Source organism: Pelophylax lessonae (genome assembly GCF_965119305.1).
Source record: "Pelophylax lessonae genome assembly, chromosome: 1".
NCBI classification, from domain to species: Eukaryota; Metazoa; Chordata; class Amphibia; order Anura; family Ranidae; genus Pelophylax; species Pelophylax lessonae.
Window position 1 is genome coordinate 216,802,157 of NC_138768.1, and position 13,724 is coordinate 216,815,880.

The 13,724-nt window shown below is 40.8% G+C and overlaps 1 protein-coding gene across 2 annotated transcripts in view; it reads left to right on the forward strand.

The window, feature by feature from the left end:
- KSR2 (kinase suppressor of ras 2) overlaps positions 1–13,724 on the forward strand; it is a gene marked incomplete at its 3' end in the record, with an annotated part of 683,082 nt that overhangs the window by 269,699 nt on the left and 399,659 nt on the right. For both annotated transcript variants that reach the window (XM_082252187.1, XM_082252188.1), the window contains exon 4: positions 964–1,468. In XM_082252187.1, the coding sequence (XP_082108313.1) occupies positions 964–1,468 (505 nt within the window). The remainder of the gene's footprint in view (positions 1–963; positions 1,469–13,724) is intronic.

Sequence of the window (13,724 nt, forward strand, 5' to 3'; positions counted from 1 at the left end):
TCCCTAATGGGGACACAGACAGCAATAAGAAACTGAAAGGTGTTCAAATACCTCTCCACTCTATCCAAAACTAAAGAAAAAGCTTTGCCATTAGTTATGCTTTAAGGATATCTAAACCAAACGACGCAAATGTAATATATTGCAGAGTACTTTGATGTGTTGGTTGCATTCTTTTTTTTTTTAAGGCTTTTCCACATTTATTCACTTGGCAATTTTGCCAGTAGCATGCTTCCTGTCCTAGAGTGTCACTTACTGTACTGTATTAATGGGGGGGGGGGGGTGCAGTATTGTTACCCTAGGTCAAGAAGTGTGCCAGGCTTACACAGCAACTTCCCCTCTCTTTTCTGCACTGTAACTTTACCCTGTGTGATTTAATGTTTTGAATGGCAGAATCCATACATGATATATAAGCTGCAATGCTCACCTGCAATAGCTGGGATCACAGGCTGCAAAAACTAGGAAGGCCCTACATAAATGTAACTGTGTGAAAAGAACACCAATTTCTAGACTAGGACTGAGAACCAAAAAGCACCTGAAATGCCTTTGGATTTACATTCTGCCTTCTACAGATGGTTGTCTGAATGTCTGAGACCACATAAATAAGGGATAGAGCTCATCTAAATCAGGCAGTTACCTGCTTGTAGGAATGTGCAATCCCAACTGACTGCATATGTTCATTTCAGCATATAAATAATAATGTATAGCTCCTGGCAGTGGGGACATTGAATCTGACACTCCTTGTCTGCAATTTCATTGGTCTGGGCCTTTGATGACAGCGATGAAGGTGCATGGAAAGACATGGCAGAAAGTAGGAGAATATTTTGGCAAATTTGATTGATATTACTGGTTATAGTAAATGCATGTGTTTATGTATTGTAAAAGTACAGCTTTACCTTAATTGATAATTGTATTTTATTCTAATGCAGAGATATTACTGTTTTTCTTCACATTTGTCTATTTTAGGAAGCAGCCTGTCTAAGCAAGACTGGGCCATTCAGTGGCCAGCTACAGAGGCGGGGAAAGAAAATAGTCTGTTCACCCAGCAAGAGGCTGCTCAGTGGATTCGAACGCACCTTACACAGAGTCCCAAACTACAGTCCAAATGCATCCAGCACTACTGCCATTTGCCTGTAGCTTATGGATCTATGTACACTAATGTAGACAGGTTGACTGTTGAAGCATATCCAGGCTCCTGCCAATCATCAGAGACTGGGCATCGCTCCTTACCACCATCACCTCGCCAACGACATACAGCGCACAATCCACCAAGGACACCTAACATAGTTACCACTATGACCCCTCCAGGCACTCCTCCTGTACGGCGAAGGAACAAGTTAAAGCCACCTGGCACCCCTCCACCTTCATCACGAAAACTCATTCACCTTATTCCTGGATTCACTTCGTTGCATCGAAGCAAGTCTCACGAGTTCCAAGTTGGACACCGTGTGGATGAGTCTCATACCCCCAAGTAAGTGAATATAAAATGATCTAGTAAGTAAATGTATAAACCGCGCTAATGCTAAAAAATGGAAAACTAACAAAATTGAATAAAATAAATAATAAAATAAGCAGCAACTTCAAGTTTGACAACACCCAAAACCAAAATAATATAGACAAGTCACGCTATGTGATAAACAATATATAAATGGAATATATAAAGTGTAACTTAATATGAAAAATATCCAATAGGTGAATATAAGTTCTTAAATTCCGATGAGTGAGATGTAAATCAATCAAGTTGTTAGGCAGGGAAATCCACAACTGATGGATGTTCTGCTTACCAGAAATAGGTGGATAATGTGCATAAATAATGGTCACTCTCGGCCAAGTGTGGTGAACCCATGAAAGATCCAAATACCGGGAAGGAATCTTGTATAAACCACTTGATATGATGTGATGATCACTCAAATGAAGGTGTGATCACCATGTATGGTGATTAGCATGAAATGACAAAAATAAACACCATAGCATAACACCCAAAAAATATAAAATAAACGAAAAATAAAAAGATGCACTCACAAAAAATACAGAAGTAACACCTTCACAGACAAAATAAAAAAAAGGGGGGGAGGAAGTTTGGGACTTTGAATGAGGAAATTACAGGGTAAGGTCATATTCCTCCATCCCTATGCATAAATAAAACAAAAGGAAGTTGGGACTTTAAATGAAACATATGGCAGCAATCAGGGGAATTATGTATAAATGTATCAATGGGCTGGCATAGGTATTGCATATGTGTATATGAAATCCATACCAACATAAATATATATCACATTTTAATAGATAAATGCATATGTTAACATCACAACATAATGACAATGGTAATCATTACTGGTTGATAACATAAATAAATACATAAAAATCATAACATCATATTTGATCAATAAATATGTACATACATCTCACATCAAACCAAAATTACATAGATACATAATAACTGGTAGATGACATTAGGAAATTCATATAGGTAAGCCCATTGCAGCAAGCATGATACGATTGCACATAATGATGTCAATGGTGTCCAATTGGATATTACGGACTAGCACCAGCATAGATAATATAAATAAATTAATAAATTAGGGTTAAAATTCATTACAGTACATAAAAAGATAGTAGACACATGATAGTCATGACGTGGCATCCTAAACAGCTCTACGCGTTTCATGGTTGTGACCAATCATCAGGAGCAGATGCAAAGTATGTAAATATATGCGTGTCTAAAAAGAAATGCATGATTGTTAATATGGTATAACAAAGGGCCATGGGGGGGAGGGAAACAGGGGGTGAGGGGAAGGGAAAGGAGGGAGAAAAGAAAGGGGGGGGGAATGGGGATATACCTGTTGGCACTAGTAAAATAGCTAAGATTGCATAAAATCACATGAGGTAGTTCAGAGGTGCATAGGGAATAGCATCCCCTTCCCGGGAGCTGTGGCAAGAGGATCGTGGCGGAAGGTCAGCAAGACCACCATTGGACAATAACTGGAAATTGTGGGATACATCCTAGTAAATCAGTAAAGAAACAAATGATTAAATATCTCAAGTGTGCTGCTGTAGAGTAACTTATAAGTGTATGTGTGAGGCATAAACAAGTATCTTATATGAGTCAATTAGAGATGATGCCCAAAAAGGTAGTCACAGTGGGGTGACTGTAGGTGGTATGATAGAAAAATAGAAAATTATATAAAAAAGTTGTATATATGAAAAATGTGTGAAAGGTGAAGACCATAAGTCTTGGGCTAAAGAAAAAAAAGGGAAAAATAAACAAAAATTGAACAACAAGTAAACATAAATAAGCGTGTGAAAAAATATATAAAAATAATACCTTGTGAGATAGGTAGCACAGCTCATAATGAGTGGTGCTTAGTCTCCTCAGAGTAGGTGCTCAAAAAGTGAGTGTATTAACCATGGTGGTACTTATAGTGACCCACATCCAACGAAACTCCCCAACGTCACGCGGGCATCTGTGGGAGGGGAGGGGAAAAGACGCCCGTACCATCGGTATTGGCGCCAAAACCACTCCTGAACAGTGCCATGAATGGAAAACCACGTAGCGGTGCGCGGCATCAGTGATGACGTCACACGCACCATACGTGAGGCGTGGCGTCGATGCACGCCAGGTGTCCAGCCCGACCCCCTGTGCCGAAGGGCAGAGGAGGAGGGGAAAGCCCCAGGTGCGCATCGCAGCTCCCGGAAATGAAAAGGCAACCCAGAACCCAACAACAGAACAACCCAACAGGGTGGCTCAGTGATTGACTTATCACGTATAGTAAAGTGTTAAGTTATTATATATGAGTAGGTAATAATCAAAGTACATAAACATAGTGTTCATGTGGTTGGAAAATGGATATTCTCAGTGAACAACGGGAAGAAAGGGGAGGGAAAAAACGAGGAGGGAAGAGGGGATGGTAATGATGTGGGAGGAAGGAAGGGGGGGCCCCAATCGGATACTATTAAAGAAGTTACGAATGAATAAATAAAGAATATTGATAAAATAAATTGAGTCAGGATTGACATCATTAACCGTATGTTTCCATCCCTAAGTCATATTAAAAAAGGGGGGAGGAAGTTTGGGACTTTGAATGAGGAAATGACAGGGTAAGGTCATATTCCTCCATCCCTATGCATAAATAAAACAAAAGGAAGTTGGGACTTTAACATTTACATTTTACAATAATACATAATTCCCCTGATTGCTGCCATATCATTCATTTAAAGTCCCAACTTCCTTTTGTTTTATTTACCTTCACAGACAATGTGAGAAGGTAAAAAAAACCACCACTGTGCTTGTGTCACTCACAACCTGTGTAAGGGGAAAGAATGTGCACTGTAATCATCCAGCTTAAGAGAGGAAGGTGTGCAGCAAGGAACCAGATACTCTCCACCCAGTGAGGAATACAGAGAGGGAAACTCTCATAAGAGGAACATCTTACTTCCTGTTATGTCTGACACATGTCAAATAAAGAGGTAATGGAGAGATTTTGTGTGGTATTGAAGGAAGGGGAAAAGTGATGATAATTGCAGACAACAAGGTGGTGGAGCGACATCTAATCATCTACATGTCACTCACATATCATTAATCTGCTTCAAGTTCACAAACAATAAGAAGCTTCTTCCAGTAAAGTTTACAGGACAGGACTGCAATCTTCTCATTCACAAGTCAAATAGTATCATCCAGGAGGAGAAGCGAAGTGGGAGAGGAGGACGAAGGGAAGGAAAGGAAGGAGAGTAAAGCCTCGTACACACGCAACGATTATCGGCCGACCGATCGTCCGACTTTTGTCCAAGTTGTGTTTTGTTGGTTGGAATGTGCCTAGACTGCACACGAATTTTCTCGGCCAACAAAATTCTACTTCAGAAGTGATGTCATGTGTTGGTTTGTTTTCTTTGAGTTTTTTCTTCTCTGAGCATGCCCAGACTTGCTCATAAGATTTTTCCCTGTCGAAATCTGTACTGACTGCATGAAAATCGGCCGTTGTGTTGATGGCCAACAAAAATTTTATAGCCTGCACACCGGATTTTTTTCGGCCGAAAAGTCTGAGTTGGTTGTCGGAAGCATCATACTAACAAGCCGAAAATCGGCAGATCGGACGTTGGCCGAAAATTCCCTGCCAATTTTCGACGTGTGTGTACGGGGCATAAGGCATAGGAAGGGAGCAATAAATGGAATGGAGTATGAGGAATCAGGGGGTGGGGGGAAGATAGGATGAGATTGTAAATACCGTTAGTGGCCGCATGCATCAATCCAAGCGTTTCATATTTTGTCAAAATTGTTTTGGGTAGTTTCTACTCTTATATGTCAGTTTATACATTGGTAGAATGTTATTAATAGTAGTATGCCAAGAGCACATGGTGGGAGGGTTAAGTCGTTTTCAGTTAAGAAGGATCAAGGGTTAAGTAATTTTCAGTTAAAAAGGATCTACCTTTGTAAAAGGTAGCATAGAAAACAAATAGTTCCACATATCGACCTAGCTTTATACCATAAAGAATGCCTAGTAGCATGACCTTTGGATCCAATCTGAGGGTTAAGTCACACTTATTATTAGTAATACCAACCACTGCTGCCAAAAAGGTATGAATTAGGAGACAGGTCCACACCATATGAAAGAATGTACCTACAGATGCTTGACATCTCATAAATAAGAGGTTACCTGTCAGGTAAATATTAGCTAGTCCCTGTGGGGTGTAGTAAGCTCTGCAGAGAAACTTTAGTTGAATAAATCTATCCTTAGTAGAGATCATCTAAGTGACATAATTACATATACAGTCTGCCCAGTCATCCTCCATGAGGTCGGTCAGATCATCCATCAATTTCTGAAACGTGCAAGCCAATTTACTAGCATGGACAAGTGAGAGTTTGAGATAAATGGAAGAGAGTGTTTTTCCTGTCACGCTTGAGGTAAACAGCCTTTCAATAGGATATGACTCTAAAGTAATAGGTGTGGGGAATTGTGTTGAAACTACCTATCTTAATTGCAAAAACCTAGAAAACATTCAATTAGGAAGATATTTAGCTTTAAGGTCAGTAAATCCCATTTATTTCTCTTAGTTTTTGGGTTCACTATTCCCTGATTAGCCCAAAGCTGAAGGTCTGGTATGCATCTGAAATGGGAAAGGGTGGGGTTGCCCCATAGGGCTGTATGTGATGAAGAGGATTGAGGGGTACAATATCTTGCTCTGGCAATATTCCATGGTGGTTCACATCAAACAAGTGACAGAAGGCGAGAGCGAGGGACCTGCCAAAATTGCTAAGAGCTGTTTAGGAACCCAGAAGAACTGCTTCCAGAGTCACCACAGGGTTATCTCCAGGTTTAGAGAGAACCACCCTAGCACTATTACCAAGACTGCTGCCCAATAGTCGTAGTGAATTGAGGGGTTTTCCTGGCGATTTCAGCAAGGGTATGGGTGTATTTCTAACAAAGTTTAAAAACAACTGTAGAAAAGCCTTTATTAATAGGAATTACCCTGTTAACAGGGGTTAGTTGGAGAGACTTTCAGGAAATAAACTTTTGAGAGAACAGCTTACTTAGGGGTGGCAGGTTTTTCTCTAAATAGGTAGTGATAGTACTCCCAATCTTCACCCCCAGGTATTGGTCTTTCAACTTTCAATACTTTGTAAATCACTGATCTGAAACAATTATGCATATAAAAAATATGCATATCAAAAAAGCCAGAATAAAGTCTGAGTACTTGTTCTGAGTTAAAGTGCTTTTAAAGTCAGAACCATCAATAACTTGCATCCCCTCTGTTTTATCAAGATACAAAGTACTGTGTGTCTGTTTTTTTTAATTATCTTAAATACCTTCTTCTACAGCACCTCTGTGCTGTCACGTGTCCCCCTCCACTCTCCTTAACTGATCTAAAGAGAGCAGTGGGAGGGGCTGAGATTCCCCTCTGACATCAGCTGGCCAACAGAGGGAGGTTATGTGGTGCTGTGCAAGAAGATATTTAGGATTAGAATTTAAAAGAATGGACACACTGTACTTTGTATTTTGAAAAAAACAGAGGAAATGCAAGTTATTTGTAAATGTAAATGTTACTTTCAAGCCACAGGGAATAGCAGCAGGAGGGGAGGAGTGGGTAGGAGATCAACTCGAACATACGCTCTTCGTAACTGACAGACAGGGAGGGAGGGGGAGCGGGAGAGACTTGGAGCAGAGAGCAGGATGATGGAGGCACATAAACTGACCACGGTATCATGGATCAGCAGCCATGATAATATTTCAATATTTTTATTGAAAAGGTCTGGTAATAACAGAGAGAACACTGGAACAAAGCCAATTTTCAGGTTGTCATCATATCAAAACACAAGCAAATAATGTATAATCAGCCATGATTATCGTGGTCAGCACACACAGGGGAACACATGAATAGGCAGGATCAGTCAGGTATTTTACAGCATAGAAAGGGACAAATTACACTGCAGAAGCACTATGCTATAGGTAAGTGATGGCGAACGGTGGGACCCCAAATGTTTTGGAACTACACTTCCCATAATGCTCATGCACTCTGCAGTATGGTTGAGCATCATAGGGGAATGTCGTTCCAAAACATCTGGGGTGCCAAGGTTCGCCATCACTGCTATAGATCATGCTTTAAAGGAGTGTAGCAATATTTCCAGGCATTGGGCCTGATATGGGTCTGCCATGGTTACCATTAACACCAACAGCACATTTAAGCTGATTGCCCAAGTGTGAGATCTGAGACAATGAACAGTCCGGCATCTTTGGTTGGTTTTATTTATTTTATATGGGAATGGGAGAAGGGAATGAGTGGGATACTCCTCTGACTCAACTAGGTACAAATTGGGAAACTTGAAGAAAAATGCCTTTAAGCACTGGCTTGACGCCGGCTGAATGCCAACCAACGCTTGCTGGCACTTGTAAATACTGACTTGCTGTCACTGAACTGAAGACTGACTTCTGACACTCGGGTTAGCTCAAAACTCCTTTACACTGCTTCCTCCAGTCCTTCCTGACTCTGACACTGTAACACTGTACACTTCAGGGCTCAACCGCTGGCACCACCTTTACTCTTCAGAGTTAACACTGGCACCCCCTTTACTCTATTCCTGCACCGGCTAGCTAGCTCCTGGATCCCTCTGACCTTCTCCGGAGTGGTCCCCTCTGACTAGGCAGACCCCCAGGGGCAGTTTGCAGTACTCTCGACTCAGAATGCTTTCCTAAAACTCGACCCCAATCAGCTCCGCTGGCCTTCAGCACACTGGATCCTCTCCTGCAGCTCAGCTCAGCCCCGTGTCCCCTCAGGCAAGCCACCTGGGACACCTGATTCCTCTTGACAGGAGGAGAGACAGCCGTCACCTCTCTCCTGGGACTCTGCTTCCCGCCAAAGACGCTGCGTCATGTGGTCCCCTCAAACCTATACCCCCTCCCAGAATGCTGTGCGGCATAATCTTCCCTCCTGGAATAGATACAAGCCTGTGTGTGCCATTGGCCGTGTTTCCTCCACTGTCCAATGAGAGCCCTCATTGGGACACAGTGGGGAGACTCCCCAGTCTCAACAGCCACACCTAGGAACCATGACAACGTAGCTGAACAAAACATGGCCCTGCTGATAAGCAGACAAAGCCCACTATATTTTACATAGCACCTACCTTGGAGGGTGCTACAGGAGCAGAAGCTTTTTTTTTTTTCCTTTTAGAGTTACAGCCACTTTAAGCTGGGGCTACACATATAGTTTTCTTTTGTTCAGACTGTGGTTCTGAGCAAAAAAACTCTTAGCAGATTCCTCCACCCACACTCACAGTGTGGATGGACGAAATCTCTCTGCTTGTGAAAGGTATTATAGGCAAAATAACTGAACAGTGCCTTCTTCTGATTGCATTCAGGTGCTGTTGGGGTGACAATATTCCAACAGGACCCTTTAACAAGCCAATTGTACAATCAACTCTTTTGGAATGGAGCGATGTTGGCAAGGTCATACACTGCTCAAAGTTTGGCTGAGCCAGCAGAAATTAGCCGAAATTCGAGCAGTGTATGGCCACCTTTAGTGATTCAAATTATTAAAGGCTGAGTGAGAGTAAGCAGACAGCTTGATTTTGCTGAATGAGAAATGAGCAATGGCAGCCTCTATGTTTCTTTTGGGAAAAATTTCCTGGGTCACATTTGTAGATATAAACATTCAGGATGACAAGGAAGTAAATAATGTTTTGCTCTTCTTTAGATTTGATCAAAGTGTTCCTGACATTGGCCCTCTGCTGTGACAATGACCTTATTTGCAAAACTATTTTTCATTGCATTGTAAATGAAACGTTTGGTTAACACTGTGCATCTACCGCTGGACATCAAACATACACTGGGATGGTGAAATCTCCAGCACACAAATAGTGAAAAAGTTTAAACATAATTGGAAACAAACCCTTCGGGGCTTTTCTGTTTCTGTATAATAAATGCATGTCATTTACAGTGTGTAGCCAGCCATACCCTACAGACACATATATTTCCATTCAGAGATTCCTGGCCATGTGCAAGGAGGATGCAGAGATCCGGTCTACGTCGTTCACAAAGTCCTGCACAGTCTCACATGAGCAGCAGATAACAATGTTTCACTGGATGGCTGTAAATGAATGTTGCATGCAAACTGGAGACCCAAATATCCCAGCAAACAGATGGGACTGTTCAAAAATTAATTACAGCAAAAATTATAAGCGGAGATGGGTGCGGGAAGCAGGACCCCATACTTCAGCCTAATGCAGAAACTGCTTCCTGGATTTTTAATTTCACTTACTAATTTGCTGCTGTTTTGGACCAGATAAGTTTTTTCTTTTCAGTAACCCTTTGGAAGCCTACGAATAAATGTCGAAATCTGTCTTGGCATGTATCTCTCTACAGTAAGGGTACATTAGTAGCTGGCACAGGTCATTAAGAGCCTGTCACAAATAGAACATCTTGAAAAAAAGCATATTTTGTAATAAAACTCCATACAGCTTTATTATTAATAAACTGTATGTATTGCTCTCTCTCTCCTTACAAAATAAAGTATATATACTGTGTATATATATATATATATATATATATATATATATATATATATGTATATATATATATATATATATATATAGATATACACACACTATATTGTCAAAAGTATTGGAACAACTGCCTTTACATGCACACAAACTTTAATGGCATCCCAGCCCTAGTCTGTAGGGTTCAATATTGAGTTGGCCCACCCTTTGCAGCTATAACAGCTTCAACTCTTCTGGGAAGGCTGTCCACAAGGTTTAGGAGTGGCTCTATGGGAATTTTTGACCATTCTTCCAGAAGCACATTTGTGAGGTCAGGCACTGATATGGACGAGAAGGCCTGGCTTGCAGTCTCCGCTCTAATTCATCCCAAAGATGTTCTATCTGGTTGAGGTCAGGACTCTTTGCAGTCCAGTCAAAATCCTCCACCCCAAACTCGCTCATCCATGCCTTTATGGACCTTGCTTTGTGCACTGGGGCACAGTCATGTTTGAACAGGAAGGGGTCATCCCCAAACTGTTCCCACAAAGTTTGGAGCATGAAATTGCCCACAACGTCTTGGTAAGCTGGCGCCTTAAGAGTTCCCTTCACTGGAACTAAGGGGCTAAGCCCAACTCCTGAAAAACAATCCCATACCATAATCTCCCCTCCGTCAAATGATTTAAAGGGGTGGCCCAATACTTTTGGCAATATAGTATGGATAAGCAAGTTTGAGGTGGAGGAACTTGACTGGCCTGAATCCTCAACCCGACAAAATAAAAATTAGGATAAATTAGAGCGGAGACTGCGAGCCAGGACTTCTTGTCCAACATCAATGCCTGACCTCACAAATGCACTTATGGAAGACTGGTTAAACATTCCCATAGACACACTCCTAAACCTTGTGGACAGCCTTCCCAGAAGAGTTGAAGCTGTTATCCCTGCATAGGGTGCACCAAGTCAATATTGATCCCTATGGATTAAGGGTGTAGGAAGCCATTAAAGTTTATGTATAAAGGCAGGTGTCCCAATACTTTTGACAATATACTGTATATGTATGTATATTTATATATATATATATATATATATATATATATACAGTATATATATATGTGTGTGTGTGTACCTTTAAAGAGAATGATTATATCTATGTACTGTGCAATCAATTTCATTTATGAATCAAACATTTTTTTTACACACCATCAACATTAGAAAACAGTGGATGTTTATTTTTTCTTTTGTTCAATGGGCAGTGGATGTTTTCATGCTATAATGTACTAACAGCAGATGTCCTGTTGTAATGTCATTTAAATGGAGTAAAATGCGAAGGGAAAGTTGAAAGTCTTAAAGCAGAACTGGAGGCAAACATGCACCTGCACTGTTTAAATATACCTATGGTTACTGATATACCCACTAGAGGATTTGTAATTGTGTACAACCAATTATGCGATTTACGCACCTATGTCACACTGCACAGCGAGACAGGTGACACACTTATTTCCTGGTTGAGCAATTCCAATAGGTTCACTGTCACCTTTTTGCCTCCAGGTAATTCATTTGACAATGGGGTCGATATACAAGACCAATGGAGGTTGTCCACTTTGCAAAGTGACTCTTTGGAATATATTCTATATGTTCACACCTCAAAGTAAGGCTGATGGCATGTGGGCTAGCGATCCTGCTTCTGACAAAACTGTCAAAATCCGCAGCAGCAGGATTGTTAAGAGCCGGCTTGTTTGTCCCTGTGGAATCACTGCATCTGGCTACAGAGAAAGTGAATCCAGAGGAACATACAGGTAACCTTGTTACCAATCCTACCGTTGACAATTTGTTGCTAGTGACCGAATCATCTATGTCATTATCCTTAATATTGGTGTAGCTTTGATCACTTTAAATACAAATTATGTGTAAAGAAAATAAATAAAAAAGGTGTTTGAACATTCAAAGTGAACCCCAATTCTAACATTCACTTGGCAATGTAAACTTGCACTTTCCAAAGTGAACAGCTTCTATTTCTTTTGTAAAGCACCCTCAATGAATCAGAATCACCTTTGTGCAATTAGCAGGAAAATTATTCAGGAAGCAGTACCAGTGCCAGCAGTTAACCCAGTAAGTATAAGGCCCCTTCCACATGGCTCTGTTCCATCAACGGAGCCGTTCTGCTGAGCGGGGGACAGCTCCATCTCCGCTCTGTGTGCGGAGACGGAGGTGTCAGATCCCCGCTGTCCTCTATGGGGGAATCGGATGAGAATGGGCCACCTGTCCATTCTCATCCGATCTGATCTGCCAGACGGATGGAAAATAGGGTTTCCATCCATCTGGATTTGACGGACAGGATCGGATCGGAAGTCAGCGGACATGTCTCCGCTGACATCCGCTGCCCCATAGAGATGCATGGGGCATCCGTTCAGATCCGCCTGAAAAATTGACAGGCGGATCTGAATGGTCCGCATGCGTGAAAGGGGCCTTAGAATGATCTTTCTGACTGTGCAGTGTGGCAGTGGTGTGTAAGTTATAGGATTGACTGTACAAAGTAACAAATCTTATGTGGGCTAGAGTGGTAAAGTGTTAGAACCAATGTCAGGTTTATATTGCTTTCTGTTTCCTTTTTAGGGAGATTCACTCTCTCTCTAATTGTCCTAAGTACCAATTTCACCAGGAAGGAAAGTGAACGTACAGGTAAATCCAAAATTTTCAGTTGCCACCTGAGCAGGAATTGAGGAAAATTTTCCCTTGGGGACACTTGATCCCATTACGACTGTCTACAAGGGGATTTCCCCCACATTGGATACATATCCTCTTATTACCTGTTGAGGAAAATCTCCTTAGGTACAGATTGCAAAAAAAAACAACACCCTGACAGTGGGAATGGTTTTACCAATCCTCTATGCTATCTAAAAGGAAAAAAAATATGTTTTTGGCTTTAGAGATGTTTTATAAAGCGTTGTTCTACATTATGCTGGGTCAGTTTGGGGCTAGCAAGTTGCCCATGGAAAAACATGGAACATAGTGAAACAAACAGAGCTTTCGAGAAGCATTTCAGGGAATAGCATTGTGAGAGTAAAAAACAGCAGCTACAGGGTGAGTGAGGTGGAAATAAAAAGATTTGCCGGGAGTCAAGCTGTGAACTCCTACTTACAGGAGCAGCAGGATACCGCTTTGATTATGATGCTTTAAAGGTACGCTATTTTCTGCATGAGGAAAGGCAGTGATTGTATTATTTAAACATACACCCTATCCAGTTCATGTTATGTCATAATATTGTTTTCATAAAATATCGATAGACATATTGACAAAGAACTTACAGTATATTTGATTTAATAAAGTTACTCTATTTAACAGAATTTGTAACTTTGCTGATTCTCTGGTAATAGTGGAGTTGGGCTAAACATGCAATCCCCTTGAGGACATGTTTACTCTATGAGTGGCTTCATGATATACTATGTAAATATCTCATGCATGCATTTTAATATATTCAGGTAATAACCAAAAGATATTAGTGCACTTGCTGAAACAAATGTTATAAATTACAATAACTACGTAGTTAATAAACTAAGTGACAAACTCAATTATACTTAAAAATTGAAAAAATGATTGAACACAAGAGACTGCTGCATCAGAAACACCAATCCGAGTAGGATGTGTAATAAACTAAATGTGAATCAATACATCTCATGATAAACACAATAAAAGTGCATTGAAAGCATAATCAGCTTATATAATATTAATACAATTTATAAAGTATAAAGTCAATATGTAATGT